General features: G+C 37.1%; 1 protein-coding gene across 7 annotated transcripts in view; it reads right to left on the reverse strand.

Moving 5' to 3' along the window:
* TSBP1 (testis expressed basic protein 1) overlaps positions 1 to 24543 on the reverse strand; it is a 61408-nt gene that overhangs the window by 26946 nt on the left and 9919 nt on the right. For 5 of the 7 annotated variants that reach the window (XM_070456285.1, XM_070456287.1, XM_070456290.1 and 2 more), the window contains 18 exons: positions 21223 to 21243; positions 18601 to 18639; positions 18026 to 18046; positions 16297 to 16317; positions 15608 to 15628; positions 15021 to 15041; positions 14396 to 14416; positions 12800 to 12820; positions 12203 to 12223; positions 10281 to 10301; positions 7432 to 7446; positions 6810 to 6833; positions 6149 to 6172; positions 5814 to 5837; positions 5333 to 5353; positions 4350 to 4370; positions 1686 to 1706; positions 706 to 723 (listed from right to left, as the gene is read on the reverse strand). In XM_070456285.1, coding sequence (XP_070312386.1) covers positions 706 to 723; positions 1686 to 1706; positions 4350 to 4370; positions 5333 to 5353; positions 5814 to 5837; positions 6149 to 6172; positions 6810 to 6833; positions 7432 to 7446; positions 10281 to 10301; positions 12203 to 12223; positions 12800 to 12820; positions 14396 to 14416; positions 15021 to 15041; positions 15608 to 15628; positions 16297 to 16317; positions 18026 to 18046; positions 18601 to 18639; positions 21223 to 21243 — 396 coding nt within the window. The remainder of the gene's footprint in view (positions 1 to 705; positions 724 to 1685; positions 1707 to 4349; positions 4371 to 5332; positions 5354 to 5813; positions 5838 to 6148; positions 6173 to 6809; positions 6834 to 7431; positions 7447 to 10280; positions 10302 to 12202; positions 12224 to 12799; positions 12821 to 14395; positions 14417 to 15020; positions 15042 to 15607; positions 15629 to 16296; positions 16318 to 18025; positions 18047 to 18600; positions 18640 to 21222; positions 21244 to 24543) is intronic. The other 2 variants (XM_070456288.1, XM_070456289.1) reach the window with 2 other exon arrangements.

Raw genomic sequence — 24543 nt, forward strand, 5'->3', positions numbered from 1 at the left:
CTTAGAATTGCAGTTTTCATTAATGTAGATACAGAGAACATGGCTCTCATTGATCTAACTGATATTGTTTGGTAAATAAAGATGGAAATATACTCTATAATACTACTGAAACATATTTGTCAGATATAACAGTTCCATTTCTAGAAGTGAGAGAAATAAGCTACATTTTCTTCTTATTTTCCCCAACTTCTCTGGATGAGAAACATGTCTAGAATGATCTAATTTACATATGAACTCTAGGACAGGAGTGTCTTTTTCTATTTTTGGTCCCTGCTATATTCCCAGTGCCTGGCACATGATAAGACCTCAATAATTATATTTTTTTGAATGAGTAAGATCTCAATGACTTTAACTTTGCCGATTCAACTTTATTTCTGTCTTATGCTTTTTAAGTTTTCTACCAAAGAGAATTTATAAACTCTAATAAAAATACTAACAGTTAACACTTTTTTCCGTAGGTAACAATTTACAAAAAAATAGAAAATGTTTCAAAAACATTATTTCCAACTCCAGGTCACCTTTAACCTGTTTGTTATTTGCATTTGTGAATTTTTCACTTTCAAAATATTCATCAGTGACTAGAGGAAGTTAATCAATATTAATAGAGAAATTGAAAAACTTGAATGTCCAGGTCTTACTTGTTCAGAAAAGATATAATCAATACAGGAATCAACCCCAGAATTGATGGATAGATATAAAACTTACTTGGTGGTTCTTGCCTTACTGTGAAAGAGAAATAAAATAATTAAATGAATGAGATGCCAAGAATGAGTTACTTCTCAAACTCTTTATGCTGGAAGTTTTAAAAAACAGAACTTTGAGAGATCACCAAGCTCTCTATTTAGAATTAGTTAAATCAGTGGGAGAATAAATGTCTTCAGATTATTCTGCTCAAGTACCTTTTGAGTGGTTTTTTGGAAAGAAAGGATCAGAGAGGAATCATTGGAAGATGCTATTTCTTCCTTTTGATTTTTCTCTGCTAATTCAAACTTTATGGTAAGATTTTTATGTCACACTTTATTGCCTCCTTACTATCATTCCTTGTTTTCTCATCACTTCTTTGGAATGATCGTATTGATTTATCATGATCATTACTGTAATTCTTATTTGCTGATTACTGTTTTGTAGATTAATTTTAGAGAAGTTCTCTTTTTCTCAGTCACATAGTATCTTAGGGCTGGTGACTCCCCATTTGAATGGGATGAAAGCAGTACTTGTTTTTAGATTCAGGTAAGTAAACCTGAATTTGAATCTCAACCTCTTCTGCTCATAATTGTGGGGTCATGAGCAACTTACCTATTCTTACTACTTCCTTCTTATAGGAATAACAATATTTATCTGATATAATGTATATACATATATAAAGCTAAGTACAGTGCCTGGTACCTTGCAAGTATGTAACAACTAGTATTTGTTATTATAGTACCCCATAGTGTACCAATTAGTTTCAATTATAGCCTCCAAATAAAAGTTTATAGTTCAAAATGAAGCAAGCTACTTAAAATATGAATAGGGAAACAAGAAGCTAGAAGGAGAGAAATACTAGAAAAAAATAAACCATAGAGTCAGAAATATAAATCTTAAGCCTTGGTGAACATTCACACTAGAAACAAGGCACAAAAGGGCCTCTAGATACCATGAAACATCAGTGATAATAACAGAGTTGAGAGAAACATGGGACCTACCTTTAGATTTTTCAGGTCTTGCTTTAATAAAAAAAGCAAATGATCAAATTAGTGTGATTGTCTAATGAAACAGAAACACATTTTCACTGATATTATGATGAGCATCACAGACTGAACAGTAGTGGAAAGAAAAAAAGAGTTTCTGCAAGGACCACTTTCCCTTGGAAATGTTATGGAAGAAATGGTCCATAGCTAGTGATGGAGCTCACTCTTTCTTTTCCCATCTAGGGCTCTGATTTTATTTAATTATCTATTGCTTCAATTTCAGTAACTTTTTTAAAAATTTTTTTTTCAATTTCAGTAACTTTTTTCGTTTCAAAGATTTCAACTTTGTTCTTTTTTTACATCTGCTTATTCTTTTTCCAAACTGCATTAAAAATATATATAACTTCTTCTTTTATCTTTTTTAAAAACATGGATAGTCTATCTTTTATTCCCCACGAGGGAAGTCACAACTTATCAGAGCTCCCATCTTTGCTGCTTGTATGATGTTATCTTAGCTCTACCATATGCTATATGCCATATCAACTGCTTTACAGTTCTAACTTTTCTCTCTCTCCTTAACCTCTTCAATTAGACTTTTGTTTCCCCTCTATCCTATTAAGATTGCTAATAACCCTCATTTTAGAAAATTCAATGACTAATTCTCAGTCCAAATTTTTGTTTCTTAAAAGTTTTAGGTGCAGTTGTTTATATACCCTTTTCATCTTGAAATACACTCTTGAGTTCTATAACCCACTCTCCTGGTTTTCCTTCTTCCTCCACGCACACTCCTTCTTTCTATACTTTGCTAGATTTTTTTCGTCTTCTCAACCTCTAAATCTGACTTTCCTGAGCACAATTGTTAGCATTCTTATCTTTATAGGCACCTTTGGTGATCAAATTTAGTCCAGTGGTTTTAAATGCTATCTTTACACTAAATTTGTCAAGTTTATTCTCCACCTGCTCTTTCCCTAAAGCAAGGGGAAGAGGATGTGAAAAGGGACTGTCTCTATTACCCCCACATTGACTACTGAGATAAAAATCTAAGGAAAAAGAGGCTGTAACCTCTCATATTTCCCTCCTCATACAACTTAGGTGAGACAAACCCATAGGAAGGATTGCACGACTCAGAAGCATAGTGGGAAGGGATTCCTAGAGCTGTGCAGTGCAGAGATGCTGCCCTAAGGCTTTAACAAATAATGGCCAAATTAGTTCTTCTGTCCCACATATCATCCTTCTTCCAAGCCTCCATAAGCACACAAGTTTAAGAGGAAGGAGATTTAAAGCAATCTTCAGTGTTGTGGGTAGTTGACTAAGGAACGATGTGGGATAGGAAGGTATAGTGATTTCCTCCCTGAAAGCAAATGAGGAGGACTTCAAGAGATTTGCTTACAAAGAATGGGGTGGGGATTGTCTGTGAAAAAAGGTGTGTGGCAAACCATTCCCTAGTTGAATGTCTGCTTGGTGGATTTGCTGATTTGTTCTGTGCATTTTGAGCATGGGGAAAAGAAAATTGAAGAGAGGGAGCAGAGTACAGTGAGGAGGATGTCTTGGAGCAGCAGGCATCTTCTTCCTTTTTCTAGTGACAAGAATACTTGAGCTTCTTGAAGGTCAGGTGGGCATTGTGGAAGATATCCAGGCTTGAGCTTTGGTACTGGTACATCACTCAAGTTGGTGGCCTATTTGATGAGGATACCTCATCAATGACAGGCTATGAGATATACTAACAGGGGAACAGAACTAAGGGGTTTTGAAATAGTCCAGACTGGAGTCAGTACTTCCACATCAAGGATAGTGCAGTGGAGCCCTTAGAAATAGACAAGTTCTTGTAGATTCCTTCCAAGAACTAAAACATGTATTCTACAAGTTGCTGTTTTTGTTCAGTCGCTAAGTCGTTCCAACTCTTTGTGACCCCATGGACTACAGTATGGCAACTCTTTGCATCGGATGACCACAATTTTACCATTTGTGGGAAAACTGGGTAGAGTTAAGTAGCAGCTGTGCTCTTTAGGCGGCATATGGCCTTCTAATTCTCCATAATTCCTAGGGGATGCACTTTACCTCATTCAGCTATATTACCTTTCTGGGCTCTGTTGGCATCTAAATTTTTAACCTGGACAGGCACTTTGGGTTTTAATATTAATGTGATTTTATTTCATTCTGAGAAACCCTAGGGGATATTGGGCTTGCATAAAAATCACTTATAGGTATGATAACCAAATTCAAATTATGGAACACTAGAACAGTGAAAAATATGGCTTCATGAATTCTATATTAAATATCACCATGGTTTGGTTAGTTGCTAAGTCGTGTCTGGCTCTTGCAACCCCATGAATTGTAACCTGCCAGGCGCCTTTGACCATGGAATTTTCCAGGCAAGAATACTGGAGTGGGTTGCCATTTCCTTCTCCAAAATATCACCATGGTCAGTGCTTTATCTGGTTTAAATATTAAGTCACTGTTGATATTTGTAATCTGAGAAGATAAGAGCTGAAATAATAGGAATTCCTATAGTTATGTATCGAAAAGGTCATTTTGCATTCCTAATCTTAAGGTCTTTGGGTAATATGGAAGCAACTGAATATGAGAAACATGAGTCTCAACCTTTTGGCTAGTTAAAATAGAAACATCTAAGCTGAGAAAAAGTCTCACATTAGACAGATTGATAAGTAAAAAACTTACTTGAGGTTCTCTGTGAAATCACTAAAAAATAAACAAAAAGAAATCCATGTAATTTTTCTTAAATACAAAAACATAATATTATCTAATATATTCTGTCTGTGTCTGTGAGGGGAGGACTTGGGTGGGAATAAGAAGAAAGCATTGCCAATGGCCTTAGAAAGCAGTTGCAATGCAAACTTAGATATGAGATTAAGCAGTGATGATTTAATGATGAAGTCAAGGCAGGGTTTTACCAAAAGTCTTCTTCATATACTGGATCTGAACAAGTTTGGGTATAGTGTCAGGCAAACATAACTGGATATTTCTGTTTTGGATAGCAATGTATTCTTTTAGGGAACACACAAAAGTCTGTCTCCATTTAAACATCATCTTGGACTTCCTTCTCTCTCAAAAAAATCTGCCTACCTCTGTTATTTCATAATATTCAGTTTTTTTTTTTTTGTTGTTGTTGACAAATGCTACCTTACTCCTTCTTTTTGTTCTGGCTGCACACATGGCATGCAGGATAGTTCCCTGACCAGGAATTGAAATTCTGCTCCCTGCACTGGGAGCACAGAGTCTTAACCACTAGATTGCCAGGGAAGTCCCTAATCAGTATTTTCTTAAATTATGTATAATGTAGGGGAAAGTGTTAGTCACTCAGTTGGTCATGTCTGACTCTTTGTAACCCCATGGACAGTAGCCCAACAGGCTCCTCTCTCCATGGGATTCTCCAGGCTAGAATACTGGAGTGGGTTGCCATTTCCTTCTCCACGGGATCTTCCTGACCCAGGGATCAGGTTTCTCACATTGAAGGCAGACTCTTTATTGACTGAGCCACCAGGGAAGCCCTTAATAGTAATGCCCATAAAATAATGTAGGGGAAGCTGACTAATAAGAAAATAAGAGAGCAATGAGAAAATCAAATCACTATAACAGAAAAAAGTCCCTCAGACTTTGAAGACCAAACAGAACCAAAGTAGAAAAAGAGATGTTACACTTACTTATGGGTGCCAGGGGCAGACCTAAAAAACAAGTTAGATATCAGTGGATATTTGCTTGAAAAAAACAACTCTCTTTTTAAGGAATTATATTTGAGTAGGGGAGAAGCTTATTTGTCCCATAGCTCTTTGTTTAAATTGTGGTTCTATGACTATGTATTCTTGGGCCAGATTGCGGCCTCAGTTTCTTAGTCTTTACAGAGAGGTCAGTGGAGTTACTCTAAGAATTAAATAGTGTAAAGTATTAATAATTAAAGCACTTATATAGTTCTGATCACATAGGAGATGCAAGGTAAATACATGTTTGCAATTAAGTAAATATAAGTTGACTTCTCAGAGAAAGAAGTTGGATGAGCAGAAGGCAGAGGGAATTGAGAGCTATGAGTCTCAGGTTTCTACACAGAGTTAGAAATGAGGAGGACAGGGTCTGGTCCCTAGGCCTTATAGAGAACAAGGAAATAGTGGAAAAACGGATGAAACTTACCCCTGAGCATTGAAGGTGGACAAGCTGAAAGACAGAAAAATATCATCACAACTCTTTTCTCTCCCACTGTATTTCTGTCTGCTTTTTTAAAGAGAGTTCCTTCTTGATAGGTCATTATAATAGTAGGAAAAAATGTTACCTTTGGTCTTTATTTGCTTTTAACATAAGTCAGCAGGATTTGGACTTTTCTAAAAATCATTTATAACAATGGAATTTTGACCATGAGAGGGTAAGCGGTTAGTTAAAGCAGCATGTACCCTATGCCCAGAAATTCCAGCATAACTGGGGAGAGGAGAAATAGGACCCCTCAGTGGAAGAAACATCGAGTGACTTACTGAGGGCTTGTGGAGCTGGTCCATCTAGAAAACACAACCGAGAACATTTTTATCGTGCCCCCTACTTTTTCCCCATTCAATATGTTTTTCATTTTGTGAAGTCCCTTGTAGCATATCATTTTCAACTGCTGGGAAGCTTTCCTCTCTGCTCTTTATTTTTTACATGAATCAGTGGAGTTTTTTTTTTCCCCCCACAGAGTTATTGAAAAGCTGATAGACTTATTGAAAATCTGAATGTGAGACATGAAGGAAACAGCTACTTCTAATCTTTGAAATGCCTATATGGTCAGGGAAGTTTCCTCAAGTATCTTGGAATTCAAATTTGGAAAAACAGACTAAGTAGGGCAGGAGGTCCAAATGAAAACTGTCTTAGAAACTTCTTATCCCCTCCTTTCTCTCCCGTCATGTTTTCATTGTCTGTAGGTAGTCTTTTGTTTATTCTTTATAACTAAGCAAAACTTTTTTCTCCCCTCTTCATTTTTACGTAAATTAGTAGTGTCAGACCTTTCCTGGTCAAAATAACCCAGAGGCATTTTGATAGCCAGGTTGCAAGAGAACAAGATGTACCTCAAGCCCTTTGTATTTCAGTATGGCCAGGTAAAGACTTTTGGACCCCATTAAAAATCAGTTAAACTCTGGGGCAACAATCAAACAGACTTACTGACTGCATGAGGAGTTGATCCCGCTGAAAACAAGCAGAGATATTTTTTTATTACTCATTTCTTGTCTACTCTCTGTTCATTTTTTCTGTCAGAGACAGAAAAAATTTTTCTGATCGTACATTTGAACTTTCCAGAAAAATTATAATCAGTTGATGGAATACTGGTTAATGGAGAAGCAAAAGGGAAAATAAAATAAGAGTTTCAAATTCCTATACCAGAACTCAAGTTCCAGTAGACATTTCTGGACCTTGATAAGTGCACAGCAGAAAAATAAACAATTTACTAATTGCTGATATAAATGACCTAGCAGGAAAATAGAAATATTATCTGTATCTTTTTCTCTCACTCATTTTTCTCTTCTGCATGGAAAGTCTAACAATCTTTAGAACCATGGATAAATTTTTTTTCTGTTCTTTATTTTTATATGACTCAGTGAACATTCTGGAAACTTGTTAATAACTTAGTGGAATTCTGAATAATGGAAGAATAAAAGGTCAAGGAAGTGGGAGCTTTAAGTTATTGCAATCCCAATAGGGATGGATAAATTTTGGTTCAGGTAGATCTGTTAGATACTGCTGGAGACAACTGAGTTCCTTCGGAAAGGGCGATATTCAAACTTACAGGATGATCTTGAAGCTGAAAAGCAAAGAGAGAAATCAATGTGTAAAGGCTGATGAAATAAGAACTAGTTTTCCTCTTACTATTCTGAGAGAGAGTATCAGAAATATCTGTGGAGATAGAATCAAATCCTTGTAGGTGTTGTAACACACTGTGGTGGGGAATACAATTGCCATCATACCTTGTAGGTTGAATTGTAGGATTCTGCCTTCTGCTCAGTCTGGGAGGCTACGGGAAAGGGAGATGACTTATCTCTTCCCTTTTTGCAGTGGCTGGTCAACTACTTAAAATCTTACAGTGGTGTCGGTAATTTAAACTGTATTGCCTTTATTATTTTTCCTCCCTTTTTCTGCAGCCTTCTCAAGGTCTCCTTCACTCATGTAAATATACTCCCTCTCTTACTGACAAGTCACAGTAAACTTCAGATAGTTTCCTCTGTTTTAAAATATAATATATATATATATATATATATATATACACACACCTTATATATGTATATATTTGTATATAATGTATGTGTGTATGTATGTGTGTATGTGTTAAAAATGCAAAAAAACCAAAATGGCTGTCTGAGGAGGCCTTACAAATAGCTGTGAAGGGAAGTGAAAAGCAAAGGAGAAAAGGAAAGATATTCCCATTTGAATTCAAAGTTCCAAAGAATAGCAAGGAGAGATAAGAAAGCCTTCCTCAGTGATCAGTGCAAAGAAATAGAGGAAAACAACAGAATGGGAAAGACTAGAGATCTCTTCAAGAAAATTAGAGATACCAAGGGAACATTTCATGCAACAATGGGCTCAATAAAGGACAGAAATGGTATGGACCTAACAGAAGCAGAAGATATTAAGAAGAGGTGGCAAGAATACACAGAAGAACTGTACAAAAAAGATTTTCATGACCCAGGTGATCACGATGGTGTGATCACTCACCTAGAGCCAGACATCCTGGAATGTGAAGTCAAGTGGGCCTTAGAAAGCATCACTATGAAGAAAGCTAGTGGAGGTGATGGAATTCCAGTTGAGCTATTTCAAATCCTGAAAGTTGATGCTGTGAAAGTGCTGCACTCAGTATGCCAACAAATTTGGAAAACTCAGCAGTGGCCACAGGACTGGAAAAGGTCAGTTTTCATGTCAATCTGAAAGAAAGGCAATGCCAAAGAATGCTCAAACTACCGCACTATTGCACTCATCTCACACACTAGTAAAGTAATGCTCAAAATTCTCCAAGCGAGGCTTCAGCAATACGTGAACCGTGAACTTCCAGATGTTCAAGCTGTATTTAGAAAAGACAGAGGAACCAGAGGTCAAATTGCCAACATCTGCTGGATCATCGAAAAAGCAAGAGAGTTCCAGAAAAACATCTATTTCTGCTTTATTGACTATGCCAAAGCTTTTGACTATGTGGATCACAATAAACTGTGGAAAATTCTTCAAGAGGTGGGAATACCAGACCACCTGACCTTCCTCTTGAGAAACCTATATGCAGGCCAGAAAGCAGCAGTTAGAACTGGGCATGGAACAACAGACTGGTTCCAAATAGGAAAAGGAGTACGTCAAGGCTGCATATTGTCACCCTGCTTATTTAACTTATAGTACATCATGGGAAACGCTGGGCTGGAAAAAGCACAAGCTGGAATCAAGATTGCCGGGAGAAATATCAATAACCTCAGATATGCAGATAACACCACTCTTATGGCAGAAAGTGAAGAGGAACTAAAAAGACTCTTGATGAAAGTGAAAGAGGAGAGTGAAAAAGTTGGCTTAAAGCTCAACATTCAGAAAACTAAGATTATGGCATCTGGTCCCATCACTTCATGGCAAATAGATGGGGAAACAGTGTCAGACTTTATTTTTTTTGGGCTCCAAAATCAGTGCAGATGGTGACTGCAGCCATGAAATTAAAAGACGCTTACTCCTTGGAATGAAAGTTATCACCAACCTAGATAGCATATTAAAAAGCAGAGACATTACTTTTCAACAAAGGTCCATCTAGTCAAGGCTATGGTTTTTCCAGTAGTCATGTATGGATGTGAGAGTTGGACTATAAAGAAAGCTGAGCGCAGAAGAATTTGTGCTTTTGAACTGTGGTGTTGGAGAAGACTCTTGAGAGTCGCTTGGACTGCAAGGAGATCCAACCAGTCCATCCTAAAGGAGATCAGTCCTGGGTGTTCACTGGAGGGACTAATGTTGAAGCTGAAACTCCAATACTTTGGCCACCTCATGCGAAGGGTTGACTCATTGGAAAAGACCCCGATGGTGGGAAGGATTGGAGGCAGGAGGAGAAGGGGATGACAGAGGATGAAATGGCTGAATGGCATCACCGACTCGATGGATGTGAGTTTGGGTAAACTCCAGGAGTTGGCGATGGACAGGGAGGCCTGGAGTGCTGTGATTCATGGGGTTGTGAGGAGTCAGACACGACTGAGTGACTGAACTGAACTGAACTAATGTGTTAGTTGCTCAGTCATGTCTGACTGTTTGTGATCCCATGGACCGTAGCCTGCCAGGCTTCTTTGTCCATGGAATTCTCCAGGTAAGAATACTGGAGTGGGTTATGATCCCTGGTCTAGGGGATCTTCCTTACCTTGGGATTGAACCTGGGTCTTCTGCATTGCAGGTGGATTACTCACTGTCTGAGCCACCAGAGAAGCCCATAATATATGTTACATATATGTGCATATTATTACATTATACATTTTGGGTTATTAAGTGGGATTGTAGTCCCCTCAATTCATTTATTCTTGGGGTGAGGTGCAGCTAGATAGTGGAAAGAGCAAGGGACTGGGAAACGTAAATTTCTATACCCAGACCCAGTAGGAAGATGAAAGCAACTATAAGAACAGGCATGGAACTTACAGGTCATTTCTGAAGTTTCAGCTGGTAGAAAAATGGAAGAAAAAAAAGGAGAAATTAGTTTGTAGAGCCAAGAGAACTCGGTTCTCACATTATGGACTTAAAAAGAGTAACTGCAGAGAGGTTGCAGAGAGTTCTGAAACCTGCCTGTTAGCTGAGGGCCTGGGTTTAAGCACCCACCCCTGTTCTTTGTATCCTCAGGTCTGTAGCTCCTGCCTGGGGCAGAAAAGTGGCCATCCTTTCTGTCCCCTTTGGGTCTTGTAAATATAAGAAACACTTCCAGATGTTCATAAACTTAAACTTGTGCTTCTGCACTCCTGTGTACTTTTGCCATTCTTATCTTCACTAGTCTTTTTCCTTCCTAACGTTTTAATTGATTTGAAAAGTCTTCTTCCAAATGCTTCTCTTTCCTAGTCCAATTTGAAGCACTTGTTTTTGTTAATTAAAAAATTAATCAATGTGTTTTGTGTATTCTCCAAATCATGTGTAATCTAGGGGAAAGCTTAGGAAGGGATGAATGTAGCAATATAATTCATTTAAACATTGCTATATATTTAAAAGTGTTTACACATAGGGAGAGGGATTAAGCAGGGAGAAAAAGAAGGGAAAGGGAACTGATGTACCTATATAGATTTTCTGGCACACGTGACCATTAGGGGACTTGGACCAATGGAGCCCTTCCTTTAGCCACAGTGGGATCCTCTGAGGTGAACTGATTTAGGATTTTTCCCCCTTATAAGAATTATGAGAACTTTCAAGACTGTAAGTCTTGGTGATAATAAAAAGTACTGAGAAAGGCAGCCTTGATTTAGGGGAACAGTCAGTAAATGATGGCTGGTATTCATTCACAACAAGAAGCATTTAGGGCAGGTAGCATCCATTTCAGCAGTCATAGTATGATTGTGTGGGAGATTGACTGTAGTCACCACATTTTGAGTTCCTTTTTCCAAGACATCCTGGAGGACTATAAATTCCACAGCACCAGAGGTCAACCACATCTTTCTCTCTCTTATTCATGACTTTATCCCCAGGGTGCATCAGTTTCTGATACGTGGTAGAAGCTCAGCTGGTTGAAGTAATGTCTGAGTACACCCAACTTGCTTTATGATAATTTTTTCCTATTTGGCTTAAACTATGGGATGCTATCACTTAATTTCCATACTAAAATTTTTCTATCACATGGGATTGGTTTTGACACTCCAGATTTTGACACCAGCTTTGCTCTTTCTAGCTGCAGTACAAACTTAACCTTCCACTTTCTTCTACTTGTGGTTTGTAGGTACCTGATGAATCTGTCAGTTCCTGTAATTGCAGCCCAACTACTGTCATATCCTGTTCCCTGAGCTCGTGTGTGTATGTGTGTGTGTGTGTGTGTGTGTGTGTGTGTGTGTTGAGGGTTGTTTGGGGTGATTGGGCAGGATGGGACTTGAGAAAGAACAAGGTCTTGGAGGAAATGATGAGGGATCCCAGGGTAGACTAGATCCTGAGCAATATTCCTGGAAACTAGAAGGAACCTGGTAAGACCTCTGTCTGTTTACATTTGATTGTCTTTTCCCTCTTTTACATTTATTTTCGAATATTGCCTGCCTTTTCTCATTGTCTTTACATTGTCTCCATTATCTTTGAGTAGGCCCTTATAAACTACAAAGCACTTCAGAACTGGAAAGTCATCCTTATTATTCTTCTTCTGTCATATTATAAAATTTTATATTATTTTAGAAGCCATTACTGATCATTATTGAGGGAATTTTCTTATTCCTTTTCTATAAAAAATAGCCCTGGAAAATTCTAGGCAGGTAGAAACTGGGAAGCATGAAAACATGTCTAAAACCACTATCTTTCTGGCAATAGATACATTTAAGACAGGAAACAGGCCCTTTACACATTGTAGAACACCAGAGGAAAGAAATAGGTAAGGGACTTACCAGTGGGTCCAGTATATTGTACTAAAAACAGAAACAAACATGAATTATTGTACTTGTTAAACATGAAAAACACATGTGTACCATTGATGTTTTCCAAAGGAGAGCAATGAAAATGGTTTCCTTGGAATAACTAAATCCCAATTTTCAAGATTAAATACTTTTTACTGCACTGCTGCTGGACTATAGCCTTTCCATAAGAATCGCATCTTCCTCTAGGAGATTTGTAACCCTGCTTTAGTTGGCAAGATAACCACTTCATTGTTGCCTTTCCAAATGTTTAAGGTAAAATCTTAATTATATTCTCTTCTCTCCATTTGCCTCATTTTTTTTCTTCACATCATTTTTTATCCCTCTCTGAGCCATCTTTCTATTGTCTTCTTCATCATTTCTTACAACATCCTTGCCCAGATTCTCTCTGTTGCATCTTTTCTTTGGAATTGTCTTCTAATAATTATTGACAAACCACTATTATCACTATTATAATTATCACTATTATTAATTTGAGTAATATGTAAGAGTGGAACATATGTACCTTATTAATGTACATATGCATCTTATTAATACATATATATATACACATACATATGGGCAACTTACCAATAGGTCCTGGAGTTTGCACTAAAAAGAAATCCAAATTGACAAATGAGTATGGGTGTTCGGATGAAGAATACATCTTTTAATGAATTTTATTTAGGGATGAGACTTGGAGAGGTAGAGTATGGGAGAGGAAGTTGTATCAGTAATGAGAACATCCAGGAGTTTGGTTAACTATAGAACAAAAGGGATATTCAAATATACTGCACTATTTCAGCCTGAGGTAAGGGCTTCCTAGAATCCTTGTCAACCAAGGAGACAGTAAAGTAATGTGAAAGTTTATACTTTTCTTTCCTATCAGTAACAGAAGATATTGCTTTTTCAAGGGACCACCCTATACTAAAGTATTTCTGACCAGCTAATATGTTCTAGGAGTAGGTATTAGGGTAGGGAGAGAAAAATCCTGTCTTCTCACAGCTTCCCGCTTACTGGGAACTGATAAATGGTCAAAGACTGCCTTGATTAGTTTTAGTGTCTGTGGACAAAGAGTCAACAAAGTCTTCAGTTTTAATGAGAATTTAGCCTTCAGTTGATTTTCTAGCTCTGATCCTTTGGTGACTTGATAAAGACTGTAAATCTGCCATGTTACTTGGCAACATTAGTTTTACACAAGGATGAGCCTTGAACAGTGAACTACATCTGAACTGGGAGAACTATAAATACCTATTAGAAAGCCATGGCTTTGGGCTTCCTTGAGTGTAGTGCCCATGTGTTTAGGTATTTTCTTATGGGATCTCTTTAGACATCTGCACAGACCATTGTCAAGATTACTCTAGCAGAAGAGGAATGGGTATAATATCTGCCTTACCCACCACCGTTGAATCTAACAACATAATGGATTTGAGATTTAGAAAAGTCATAAAGCATTATAAGAATCATTCAAAGAATGTGACTAGATACAAATACAAGAGTCATATTCATTTTGTTAAATGAGCCTAGAGGAACCTAAAATCATATTTCTTTAATTTTATAATTTAAAAATATTTTCAGTTTTTGCTAGGAATACTATAATCCAGTGTGTGAAGCTATGACTGTTTGCTCTTGTTTATAAGCATATAATTATGGATAATTGTATCTTGAAGCCTAACCATTACTTATAATGTTTCTATGGAAAAATGCAACAGGGCAAGTTACTAAAAGTTGGTGAAATAGAACCTACCTATCCTGGAGAGAACTTTTCAGAGTAGTTAGAAATGAAAAGAATCTGAAATTTTCTTTTTTTTTTTTTTAAACAAAATGAAGATTATATAATGAAAGATTACATGCACAGAAAGCAATAAGTTTAGAAGCTATGTTCTAAATTTTTATTACATATTGGTTTTAAAGAGCTAGATTATGTACTAAAGTGGGAACAGCTCACAGAAGACCATTCTTAGGGAACTTCTTTTTTTAAACTTGTTTTTCAGCTTCATAGTTAATATCTTTTATTGCAGAACCTGGTTGAATCCAGCCTTTAGGAATTCTGGGTGGGATAGTGAGGCAGTGGAAACACTTGGTCCTGGAGACTGTGGGCATGAATCATTGAAATAAAAATAGACTGATGCTTTAAGCATTATAAAGGATTAAACTGTGTTATAATTTGAGACTTAGGTAACTTACCAATGGTCTTTTGAGAGAGCTCTATAAAAGAATAAAAAAGAAGAAAAGAAGTGAAAAAACTGAGGAAGTGCTTTCAGGTTCTGGTTTGTGTCCCCTAGTAAGACTCTGTACAACCAAACTTGGGGAAAGCTGCAATTGGGTAGTGGGGCTGTTGCCTTTCTTGCTGGAATGGTGAGAAAATCTATTACATATAAGAGCTCCTCATCTAATGGATCCACTGAGAGGGTAAGTAGTAAAGAGAGATTACGCTGGTGGTCCATTAAAATCTCTGTAGAGGACTGGAAAAATTTTTCTCCATTTAAACTTGGTTATCTTACCTTCTCCCTTGTTTCATTTCACATCATCTCATTCTGGTCTTAAAAGTCCTTTGTATGATGTTGACAAGTCTTTGGAAACCTTCTACAAGTGTTTGTCTTTTACTTTATAGCTTGTATTTAGCAGTGGAATGTACATTCACAGAATCATTAATGACTTGCAGAAATGCTTGGTAGAAGAAAATTGAAAGGTCAAGAAAATGTGGACCCCCCAAACCCCTGAAGTCCTAACGTGGAATCCAAGGGAGGATCCTTAATATACTGAAGGCAATTAAAATGCTCTACAGTGAAGAATTAGACAGCAAACTTACTGATAGGTCCTGTAGCTCCAGCTGAGAAACAGAGAGAGAGAGAGAGAGAGAGAAATCAGTATGTTGCACAACTGTGAAAGAGATACCCATGCTCCAACACTTACTCTAGAGGGAGTGTCATAATGAAAACCCCAGGGAGATCAAAGGTTGTGTGTATGGCAGTCCTTGGATAGGCTTCCTGTTGCACAGCCTAGGAGACCTACAGGAATGGAGGCCTTCCCTTTCCAGTGATGATCGAAACTCTTTTGAGGATTTGGAAAGACTCATTCCTGCTAATTTGTAGTGCCTCTTTTTTTCTTAGATTTTTTTCTTTTTCTCCTCATTCCTTTAGGGACTTACTGTTATTTGAAAAGTGAACCTTCCCTTGCTGACAGCATTAAGACTGCTTCTAAGAGGGTCCTTTTCTTTTCTACTTTCTTACATTAGCCCATAGAAGCTCTACTTCATTCAGAGCTTTTTAGGAAACTGTGATAGGAATACTAGGGGAGTCAAGAAGCATGGTATCAAGAAAAAGGGCAGATCAGTTCTAAAGACCTGTAGGTCAGACGTCAAAGGAACCAGAGTAGATAAACAAGTTCAGTACTTACGAATAGGTGCTGTGAATTGCACTGAAATACAAAAAGGAAGGAAATTGTGTGGTTTGATATTAACTGAATTCTCATGCCACGAATATTATTTTTAAGAACCTAGGAAGACCCATAATCCACCCACTGGATCAAATCGTTCAGCATTCATCTTAAGTGAAGAACGTATAGAACCTAGTCTGAAGGTCGTTCTCTTCTCCTTCACCCTCGTCCCTCTCCCTCTTCTGTTCTTCTCTTTTCTCTACCTTTCAGCTGTCTCAAAGGATTCTAACTATTTAGGAATAGGTAGATGGCAGTTCCTTTATCTTTTTTTCAATCACCATCTCTTCCTTTGTCTTCACCATGCTTATTCTTTTGCCTTCTCCTAGAACTACCTGTTTTTCTTGTAGTTCTTCCCTCAGTTTAGGAAAAGCCCATAAGTAACAGTTTTGATTATTTTTTATCATAACTCAGAGAATTTTTTTCTGGTCATTATTTTAAATATAAATTATTTGGCTTTCCCTTGTCTTAAAGTCAGTTACAATTCAGGGTATCTATTTCTGTTAGCTTAGGCATCAGGAGATTCAAATGCAATCAAGAAGCATGACTGGGAAAGCCTAGAGATGTAGAAATGGAAACAGGGTGAAGAGAGGGTCCCTTATCCCACAGAAGACCAAAGAGTGTCAGAATTAGGAAACAGAAAAGGCACTCACTTATTGGGCCAATAGTTCCAGCTAAAATATGAGAAAAACAAGATAGAACTAATTAGAATGGTTCTTTGGTGTAGGAAAATGCAATTTTCATTGAAATTATTTCTGGGAAAACATCAGAAGTATAGATACCAGGACTAAAATTTCCACTTCACTGGAAAAGTAAATGAAGTTTATTCTTCATTCTCCATCTTGGAGGATCTGGGGACTACTGGCTCTGGCAGCTGGAGCTGCAAGGGTGCAGTGGTCAGTGTTCCTTCCACAGTGGGTGCCTTATTTGTAGCTCTGTAGATTACAGGCCATTGTCCTTACTCCAGCTGGGTTAATTTGAACTTGTCTAGCTAGAAAATATAGCCTCATCTTCTGAAGGTGGAAGTGGAAATTTCTGTCTCTTTTAAGTGACCTCGGCTCCCTTATTCAACAGATTAACTTCATCTTCAATATCTTAGTGTCTAAGAGGGAATAGAGATTTCTAGATAGACCCAAGACATTCATAGGTATAGTTGGGGCTAAAGAGATTGAGGCATGAGATACCCATGCTTAGCAATAACAGCCTTCTCTTTCTTTATACACATACACACGTACCCCTCTATACCTCCTAGGTGCACTTCTGTGGCACCTCTCCAGTATTTATGCTTGAAGTTTGAATTTTGATTATCTTAATCATGTTTCATGTGCATAAACACTCCAGGAGGAGTAGACACAGGATGTGATTTGCCATGAGCCCTAACTCCTCAAATTGTTCTTCTTCCTCCTCCCTTCAGGGTTGCCACTGCCCAAGTGCTCAAGTTCTGAACATCTTCAGGAATGATGGATAGAGATGTGTTAGGAAATTAATCAAACCTCTCTGAGTTTCATCTTTCTTATTATTGGCTTTAAGGCTACTCTTTGTGTGGAGAATCTTTAGAGATGGAGGAACTAGTTAAAGTTAGGTCAAGTACACTCAACTTTTTATTTCCTTTCCAAATGCAAAAGGATTGAAACTTTGTAAAGCAATAGTTCTAAACTTTACTGTGCACACAAATCACTTGGGGATCTTGTTAAAAAGCAGATTCTGATTTAATAGTTCTGAGAATGGGTGTTAGGCTGAGACTCTGCATTTCTCATAAACTCCAAGGTGATGCCAACACAGGTCCTTGGACTCACTTTATACATCAAGGCCTTAAAGGACTGGTAAAATTTCAGAGCATTTGTACATTGCTTTCTCCTTTTACCTTTTACTGTTTTTTTTTTTTTTTTTTTTTTCATTTCTAAATCAACTGCCTCTCACTCATCTCTCACTGTTTATTCTCTGCTAGTGCTTCTACCAGAAATGTTTGGCTGTATCATTTAAAATGCTATCTGGACACTTCTTCCAGATTTACTCTTTGGTAATAGCAGGGCATATAAATTCCACACAACTGTCAACAATATCCTGGGTATCCTAGGTCAGCCAGTTTGAACTCACTATCTTCATCCTCTGAGTGTTACTGGGATTTCTAGAAAGGAAACTTCCTACTTTTCTAACACTTCCCTCTGCCACCGAATCTCAGAATTTTTATATAATTAAAACTGACAGTACTTCCTCATGGAGGAACCTAGCTTGTTAAGATAATACTAGAGAATAAAGAGAAAAGAACTAACAAGTTGTGCAGGAGGGGTTAAAAACATCAAGGGATAGGAGTGTCTTACATATTCTAACAGTAAAGAAATGCAAAACACAGGAGGATTAAAATACAGAAAAAGAACTTACTTATGGGTCCTACAGTGCCAGCTAAAATGTAAACATAAATAAGTTTGACTGAAGAATGTACATTTCATAGAGCTTCAGAATAAGCATTTACTACATATCAGATTTACATGGAGGGCAGTGAGAAGGTGAATCTGCATTTCCCCCCAACCCTTTTCCTTAGGAATCCAATAAGATCATATTCTCTCCAATTATTTTTTGTATTCTCAATTTTTGTAGTTGTCTTGCTATCAGATCCTTCTGAAAGTTTGTTTTTGCCAAATAACCCCATTGAACTGGGGATTTTATTTTACTTTTTGGTTAATTACTTTTTTTTATTAGCGGAATTTCCACTTTGCAAAATAAGAAAATCATTAGTTACTTAGGGGGATCCTGAAATCAACATCAAGTTCCTCATACCAGTAAAGGAGAGCAATAAAATAATGAGTAATTGTTCTCTTTCTTCCATCTTTATGTGCCTCCTCAACTCCCTCCCCCGCAGCCCCCTAATAGTAGGCACTCCCCCCTCCACCCAGCCCAGTCCCACAGTAGTAGGCACTTTGTAAAAATGGAAACAACTGAGTTGAGGGGAAACTTACATAAAGGTTCTGGAGTTGCTTTTAAGTCATTTGTATCACCTATGATGAAAATTGACAATAACTTTGAGAAATAAATGCTGTTTGACCAAAAGAGAAAGAAAATTGACACATATAATCCCACTTAGATTTAGACTTTCAGAGGGTATGAGGTACAGATACCCTTGAGGTTAAAGATCCAATGTTAGAGAGTCCTGGCTTTGCTACTTTCTAGCTCTTTGACTGGGTAAGTCACTAAACCTTTGAAACATAAATTTTCTAATCTTTAAAATGGAAATCATATCTCCTGTCTTACATTGCAATGTTGCAGTGAAAAAGCAAGCGTAATAATGGATAGGAAAGCTGAAAAGTTCTAATAGAAATGTTATGGAAAGAAATATTCAGTGACTATAAGGAATGAAATTCTTCTGCAAAATAGTAAGTTTTCACTGAATTTAAGGTATTCTGCTTTATTTTACTTTTCTTCTACTTTCTTGCTTCTCTCTTTTATTTCTTACTGTCATTTAGAAAGTTCTGAATGTTGGTGACAGGACATAATTATGAGCATTTCAGTGTGTTTTTCTGATTTATTAATCTGTGTGATTTTACTCTTAAAACACTATCCTTTGTTTTCCTTAGTTACCTTGCAGTCTCTTAACTATTGTTTCTGGCTTGAAAAACCCACCTTATTTTCAGATGCCAAAAGTCTCTTTACTGAACCCAGTTTTTTTTTAATGAAATGAGTTAATTTTTTCATGGAATTCCCAAGGTTTTGCATATATATAAAATTATGACTTGGACTTAGAACCTACTTTGGTCTTTTAACTTTCCTGTTTTAGAGATTTTCACTGATATTCTTGCTCCCTATTACTTTCCTCACCTTGTCCTTTTTTTTTTTTTAACCTATTCAGCTCTTTGTTTTTTATTTATTTTTATTTCTCTTTGTTTATCACTGTTTGAGTGCTGAAGTCTTATTTAAACAATTATATTTAGTAGTAAATATTGTGAGTTGCAAAGTTTACAATTTCTTTTTCTTTTTTTATTGAAGTATAAAGTGAAGTTGCTCAGTCATGTACGACTCTTTGTGATCCCATTGACTGTATCATGCCAGGCTCCTCTGTCTGTGGAATTTTCCAGGCAGGAGTACTGGAGTGGATTGTCATTTCCTTCTCCAGGGGATCTTCCTGACCCAGGGATTGAACCCAGGTCTCCCGCATTGCGGGTACATGCTTTACCCTTTGAGCCACCAAGGAAGCCCAACTATACTTATTGAAGTACAGTTGATTTAAAATACATTAGTTTCAGGTGTATGGCATAGTGACTCAGTGTTTTACATATTATGCTCCATTAAAAGTTATTACAAGATAATGGCTATAATCCTCAGTGCTATATAGTAAATCTTTGTTTTCATTTGCATATTTATGACTCTGTTTTTGTTTGTTTTTTATGTTAGGTGGGAAATAATAGCTTTTTCCATAAATGATGAGATCTACTTCAGCATTTGGAAAGAGATGTCAGTTTTCTAAATGGTATAAATTGAAGTAACATGTCATGCCCACTACCAAATAAAGGTAGTTTAAAAATACATATATTGTTAAGAATGACAAACACATTTGAGTTGTATGCTAATTATAAGTAGCAACTCCCTGGAGATTAGGAGAATTTTTAGGTTGCATATGGGCTGAGCAGGAATGAGCAGGAAAGAGAACTATGACACATTATTGAAGTCTGCCACTGGCAAAAGTGTGAACAGTGGTGGCATGCATATCATATATTTTCTATTCTTGACCTAAAGTACTGTAGAATAATGAGGACAGGAAAATTTTAAACTGAGAGTTTTGTGGCCTTGTCTAGGTGAAAATAATAAGTAGGACAGTGAAAGATAACCACTTACTGACTTTCAGAGTGGAGAAGTAGCTAAAAAATGATGACATGAGTATCTTGCCTAAGTACTACTATGTACTTTTTTTAAATTAAGATTGCGGTTTGAGAATAGTTACTCTTCTTAATGAAAATGTCAGGATTAGTTCTCTTAGAAAGTGCTAAATTTTCCATACTGGACAGAAATCACAATACTGGTTATCTTTGTGGGTATCAGAAACTTAGTTGCTGTTAGGAGCCAGCAGTTCTCATGAAATTATGAATGTTAGTTATGGGGCTAGTGGGGATTTTTGCCATTTGAAAAATGCACACCCTATTTAAAAACACAAAATACAAAACTTAAAATAATGCTTTGCTGTTCAAACAAAATACATCTACAGGTGGCATTTTATATGACATAGGTAAGGTAATTAATGAAAGAGAAGGTGGAGAATTGTGAGCCTCAATCCTGGTCACTCTGACAAAGCAGGGAACAGGTAAGACAGGGAGATTAGCTCTGCCTAGTATAGGAGCCCTATAAACCAGATTACTGTGCTGTATGGCATGCAAGATCTTAATTCCCTGACCAGGGATCAAACCTGTGTCCCCTGCAGTGAAAGTGCAGAGTCTTAACCACTGGATCACCAGGGAAGTCTCCAGAACAACATTTTAAAATCACAGATTCACTAAATTTTCTAGGCTGCAATTCAGTTCACATGATTTTATCTCCTCTCATTTTATATAGAGCTCTTACAAATCAGATTTTGAAAGAAAAAGAAAACTTACTCACAGATTCTTGAGGTAAAACTAAGGAACAATAGAAAATATTCAAATCAGTCTTGAGTTAATTATTTAAATAATCCACCTATTTCCCAAGTCTTTCCAGAAACTGTACATTAGACCTTCTGTTCTCCAGTAGGTACAAGTTACCACATCTCTCAAATCTTTAAGTCTTGAATCTTCTTTCCTCTTGGACACTATCCAGGAGTAGAAATTTTTGGGAGAGAATTCAAACTTACTATATTCCCAATATAATGATTCTATTCAGCACCTTTTATTTCCCCTATTTTCCATTCCTTACCCTTTTTCTCTTTTCAGTTTGGAGAGTATCCTCTCCAAAATGTGATAGCTTCAAGAACCAAAGAAAGGCCATGTTACTTTTATAAAAAAGAAAACCAAGACTGAGAGAGGCAAAGGTCTGTGCCTGAATATCTGAAAAATTATAGGCAGTTTTAGCCTCCAGTGCCTCTGACTCTAAGTTAGTGCACTTTCCTCTGTACCCCACTCAGTTTTCTCCTGTTTCTATTCTTCCTGGAATATTCTTTTAAAAAGTAAGTTCTTTCCTACTTGTAAACTCATTTTTTTTTTCTATTCTCTTCCATTGGTCTTTGGAGTACTCTTATAAAATAAATTATAGAGAAAGTTTGTGATAATTATTAATGATAATAATTATGACAGTAATAGTAACATACAAACTTTGGTAGAATGAATCCCCACCATATTTAGTGCAGAAAAGATGGGCATTTGTCTTACTTGCCTTGTTAAATTTTAAATTGCTATATGAAATTTGATAATTTTCATTATCTTTCAGGACCTTATTTAGTGAATCTTCAAAAAAAATAGGGTTTAGCAAAACTTTTTGGCTCAACTTTTAATGATTTACTTAGTCTGAATTCACAGGCTGAAGTCCTATATTCCTGGGCCTTTCATTATTAACTGATAAAATCTATGATAATGGAGAAGCAAAAGGGCTGACATTCTTCATGGTGGAGAAACAACTGGGAACATGCTCAATCCCTGATCTCTGTTAAACGGACACACAGATAAATCCTTGAGGCCAAATCCTTTAAAATATCAGAGTTAATTCCCTTTTGAAGAGAAGCATGAGAAAAAGACTCTCACCCTCCCCTCCTGAGGGAGCACCCAATTCCCTGTTCCACCTGTGGTGAGATTTGGCCACAGATTTTTAAAGATCCTGTGCTTTGGTGCTGTGACTGAAGCCCAGAGAAATATTTAAGACAAGTGATGAGCATGGAGGCCATTTACTCTTTCTTCTCAGCCTTTGTAAAAGTTGAAACTCTTCAGGGAGCTTGGAAAACCTTAGCCTTAGCTAAGCTTTCTTTAGTTGCCCTATGTTCTCCTTTGTTTTTACTCAGTTGCTCTCATTTCTCTTTCCTGAATTTAGAAATAGAAAGAAGACTTAAATAAGATTCCTGGAATTACACTGAGGAATAATAAAAACCTACAAAAGTCTGAATTAATTGATTTAAAAAGCACATAATTCTCATGAGACTCTCTAAAATGGGACCCTAATTAGTTCTCTTTAGGTACTGTGGGGGATCAGGTGCTAGAATGCTTGAATTTACATCCTCATTCTTTTACTTGCTAGCTGTGTGACCCTGCACACACTGCTTAACTCTTTTGCACCTAAATTTGTTCATTTAAAATAGAGCATTTGAAATAATGTCTACTTCATAGGGTTGTTAAGAAGATGTAAAGTACCTGGTAAATGTAAATGGTAGATGTAAAGAAGATGTAAACTGCTTATTTAACTTAAATGCAGAGTACATCATGCAAAATGCCAGGCTGGATGAAGCACAAGCTGGAATCAAGATTTCCGGGAGAAATATCAATAACCTCAGATATGCAGATGACACCACCCTTATGGCAGAAAGTGAAGAAGGACTAAAGAGCCTCTTGATGCAAGTGAAAGAGGAGAGTGAAAAGGTTGACTTAAAACTCAACATTCAGAAAACTAAGATCATGGCATCCTATCTCATCACTTCATTGCAAATAGATGGGGAAACTGTGGAAACAGTGACAGACTTTTTTTTAGGGGGGCTCCAAAATCACTGCAATTTGTGACTGCAGCCATGAAATTAAAAGACGCTTGCTCCTTGGAAGAAAAGCTATGACCAACCTAGACAACATATTAAAAAGCAAAGACATTACTTTGCCAACAAAGTTTCATCTAGTCAAAGCTCTGGTTTTTCCAGTAGTCATGTATGGATGTGAGAGTTGGACTATAAAGAAAGTTGAGCACTGAAGAATTGATGCTTTTGAACTGTGGTGTTGGAGAAGACTCCTGAGAGTCCTTTGGACTGCTAGGAGATCCAAACAGTCAATCCTAAAGGAAAACAGTCCTGAATATTCATTAGAAGGGCTGATGCTGAAGGTGAAACTCCAATACTTTGGCCACCTGATGTAAAGAACTTACTCATCGGAAAAGACCCTGATGTTGGGAAAGATTAAAGACGGGAGGAGAAGGGGACAACAGAAGATGAGATGGTTGGATGGTATCACCAACTCAATGGACATGAGTTTGAGTAAGCTCCAGGATTTGGTGATGGACAGAGAAGCCTGGCGTACTGCAATCCATGGGGTCGCAAAGAGTCGGACATGACTGAGCTACTAAACTGAAAGGAACGTACCAATATTTGATTGAGACAGTGCTAAAAGAAAACAGAAAAAGAAGAAGATCTGTGTGTCTAAGGGAGAACTTAAAATTCTGCTGTTGCTGCTGCTGCTGCTGCTAAGTCGCTTCTATAGCTACTATATTAGGAAGAGGTTACGGAAAGAGGTCACATTCCCTCTTCTATTATCAGTTGCAGTGCAGTCTGGTGGGAAGATGGATATCCATCTGTGGATTGCTTTTTGGGTATGAACTTCAGATTTTATTTATTCTATCAGTAATAGTCTTAAGATAGGGCAGGATTGCAAGATCTATGCAATCCATCATTTAATTTCTTTTCTTAAAAGAATAACACTGTTTCAGGGATTAATAGTTTCTCAGACCATGGAAATTTTCCTGCCTCCATGTCTTCTTTCATTTCTGATCCTGCTTCTTTTGTCCTTTCCCCTGTTCCTTCTTGTCTCTCCTCTTCTTCCTTTTCCCTCTCCTTAATTTTCTTTGTCTTATTTTCTCCTTTGAAAGATCCTTTGTTGCACCAAATTGTTACTATATAACTGCTTCAACAAAAGGTTTCCATTTCAAAATCATTTGTGTCCTATGGGAATGCTGAATAACAAGAAAAAACAGGATGTACCTGAATGTTAGAAGATAAAATGTCAAGGCTCACTGTCAGGATGGATATTTTACCCTTGTTT

Source organism: Odocoileus virginianus, chromosome 27, assembly GCF_023699985.2.
Source record: "Odocoileus virginianus isolate 20LAN1187 ecotype Illinois chromosome 27, Ovbor_1.2, whole genome shotgun sequence".
Classification (NCBI taxonomy): Eukaryota; Metazoa; Chordata; class Mammalia; order Artiodactyla; family Cervidae; genus Odocoileus; species Odocoileus virginianus.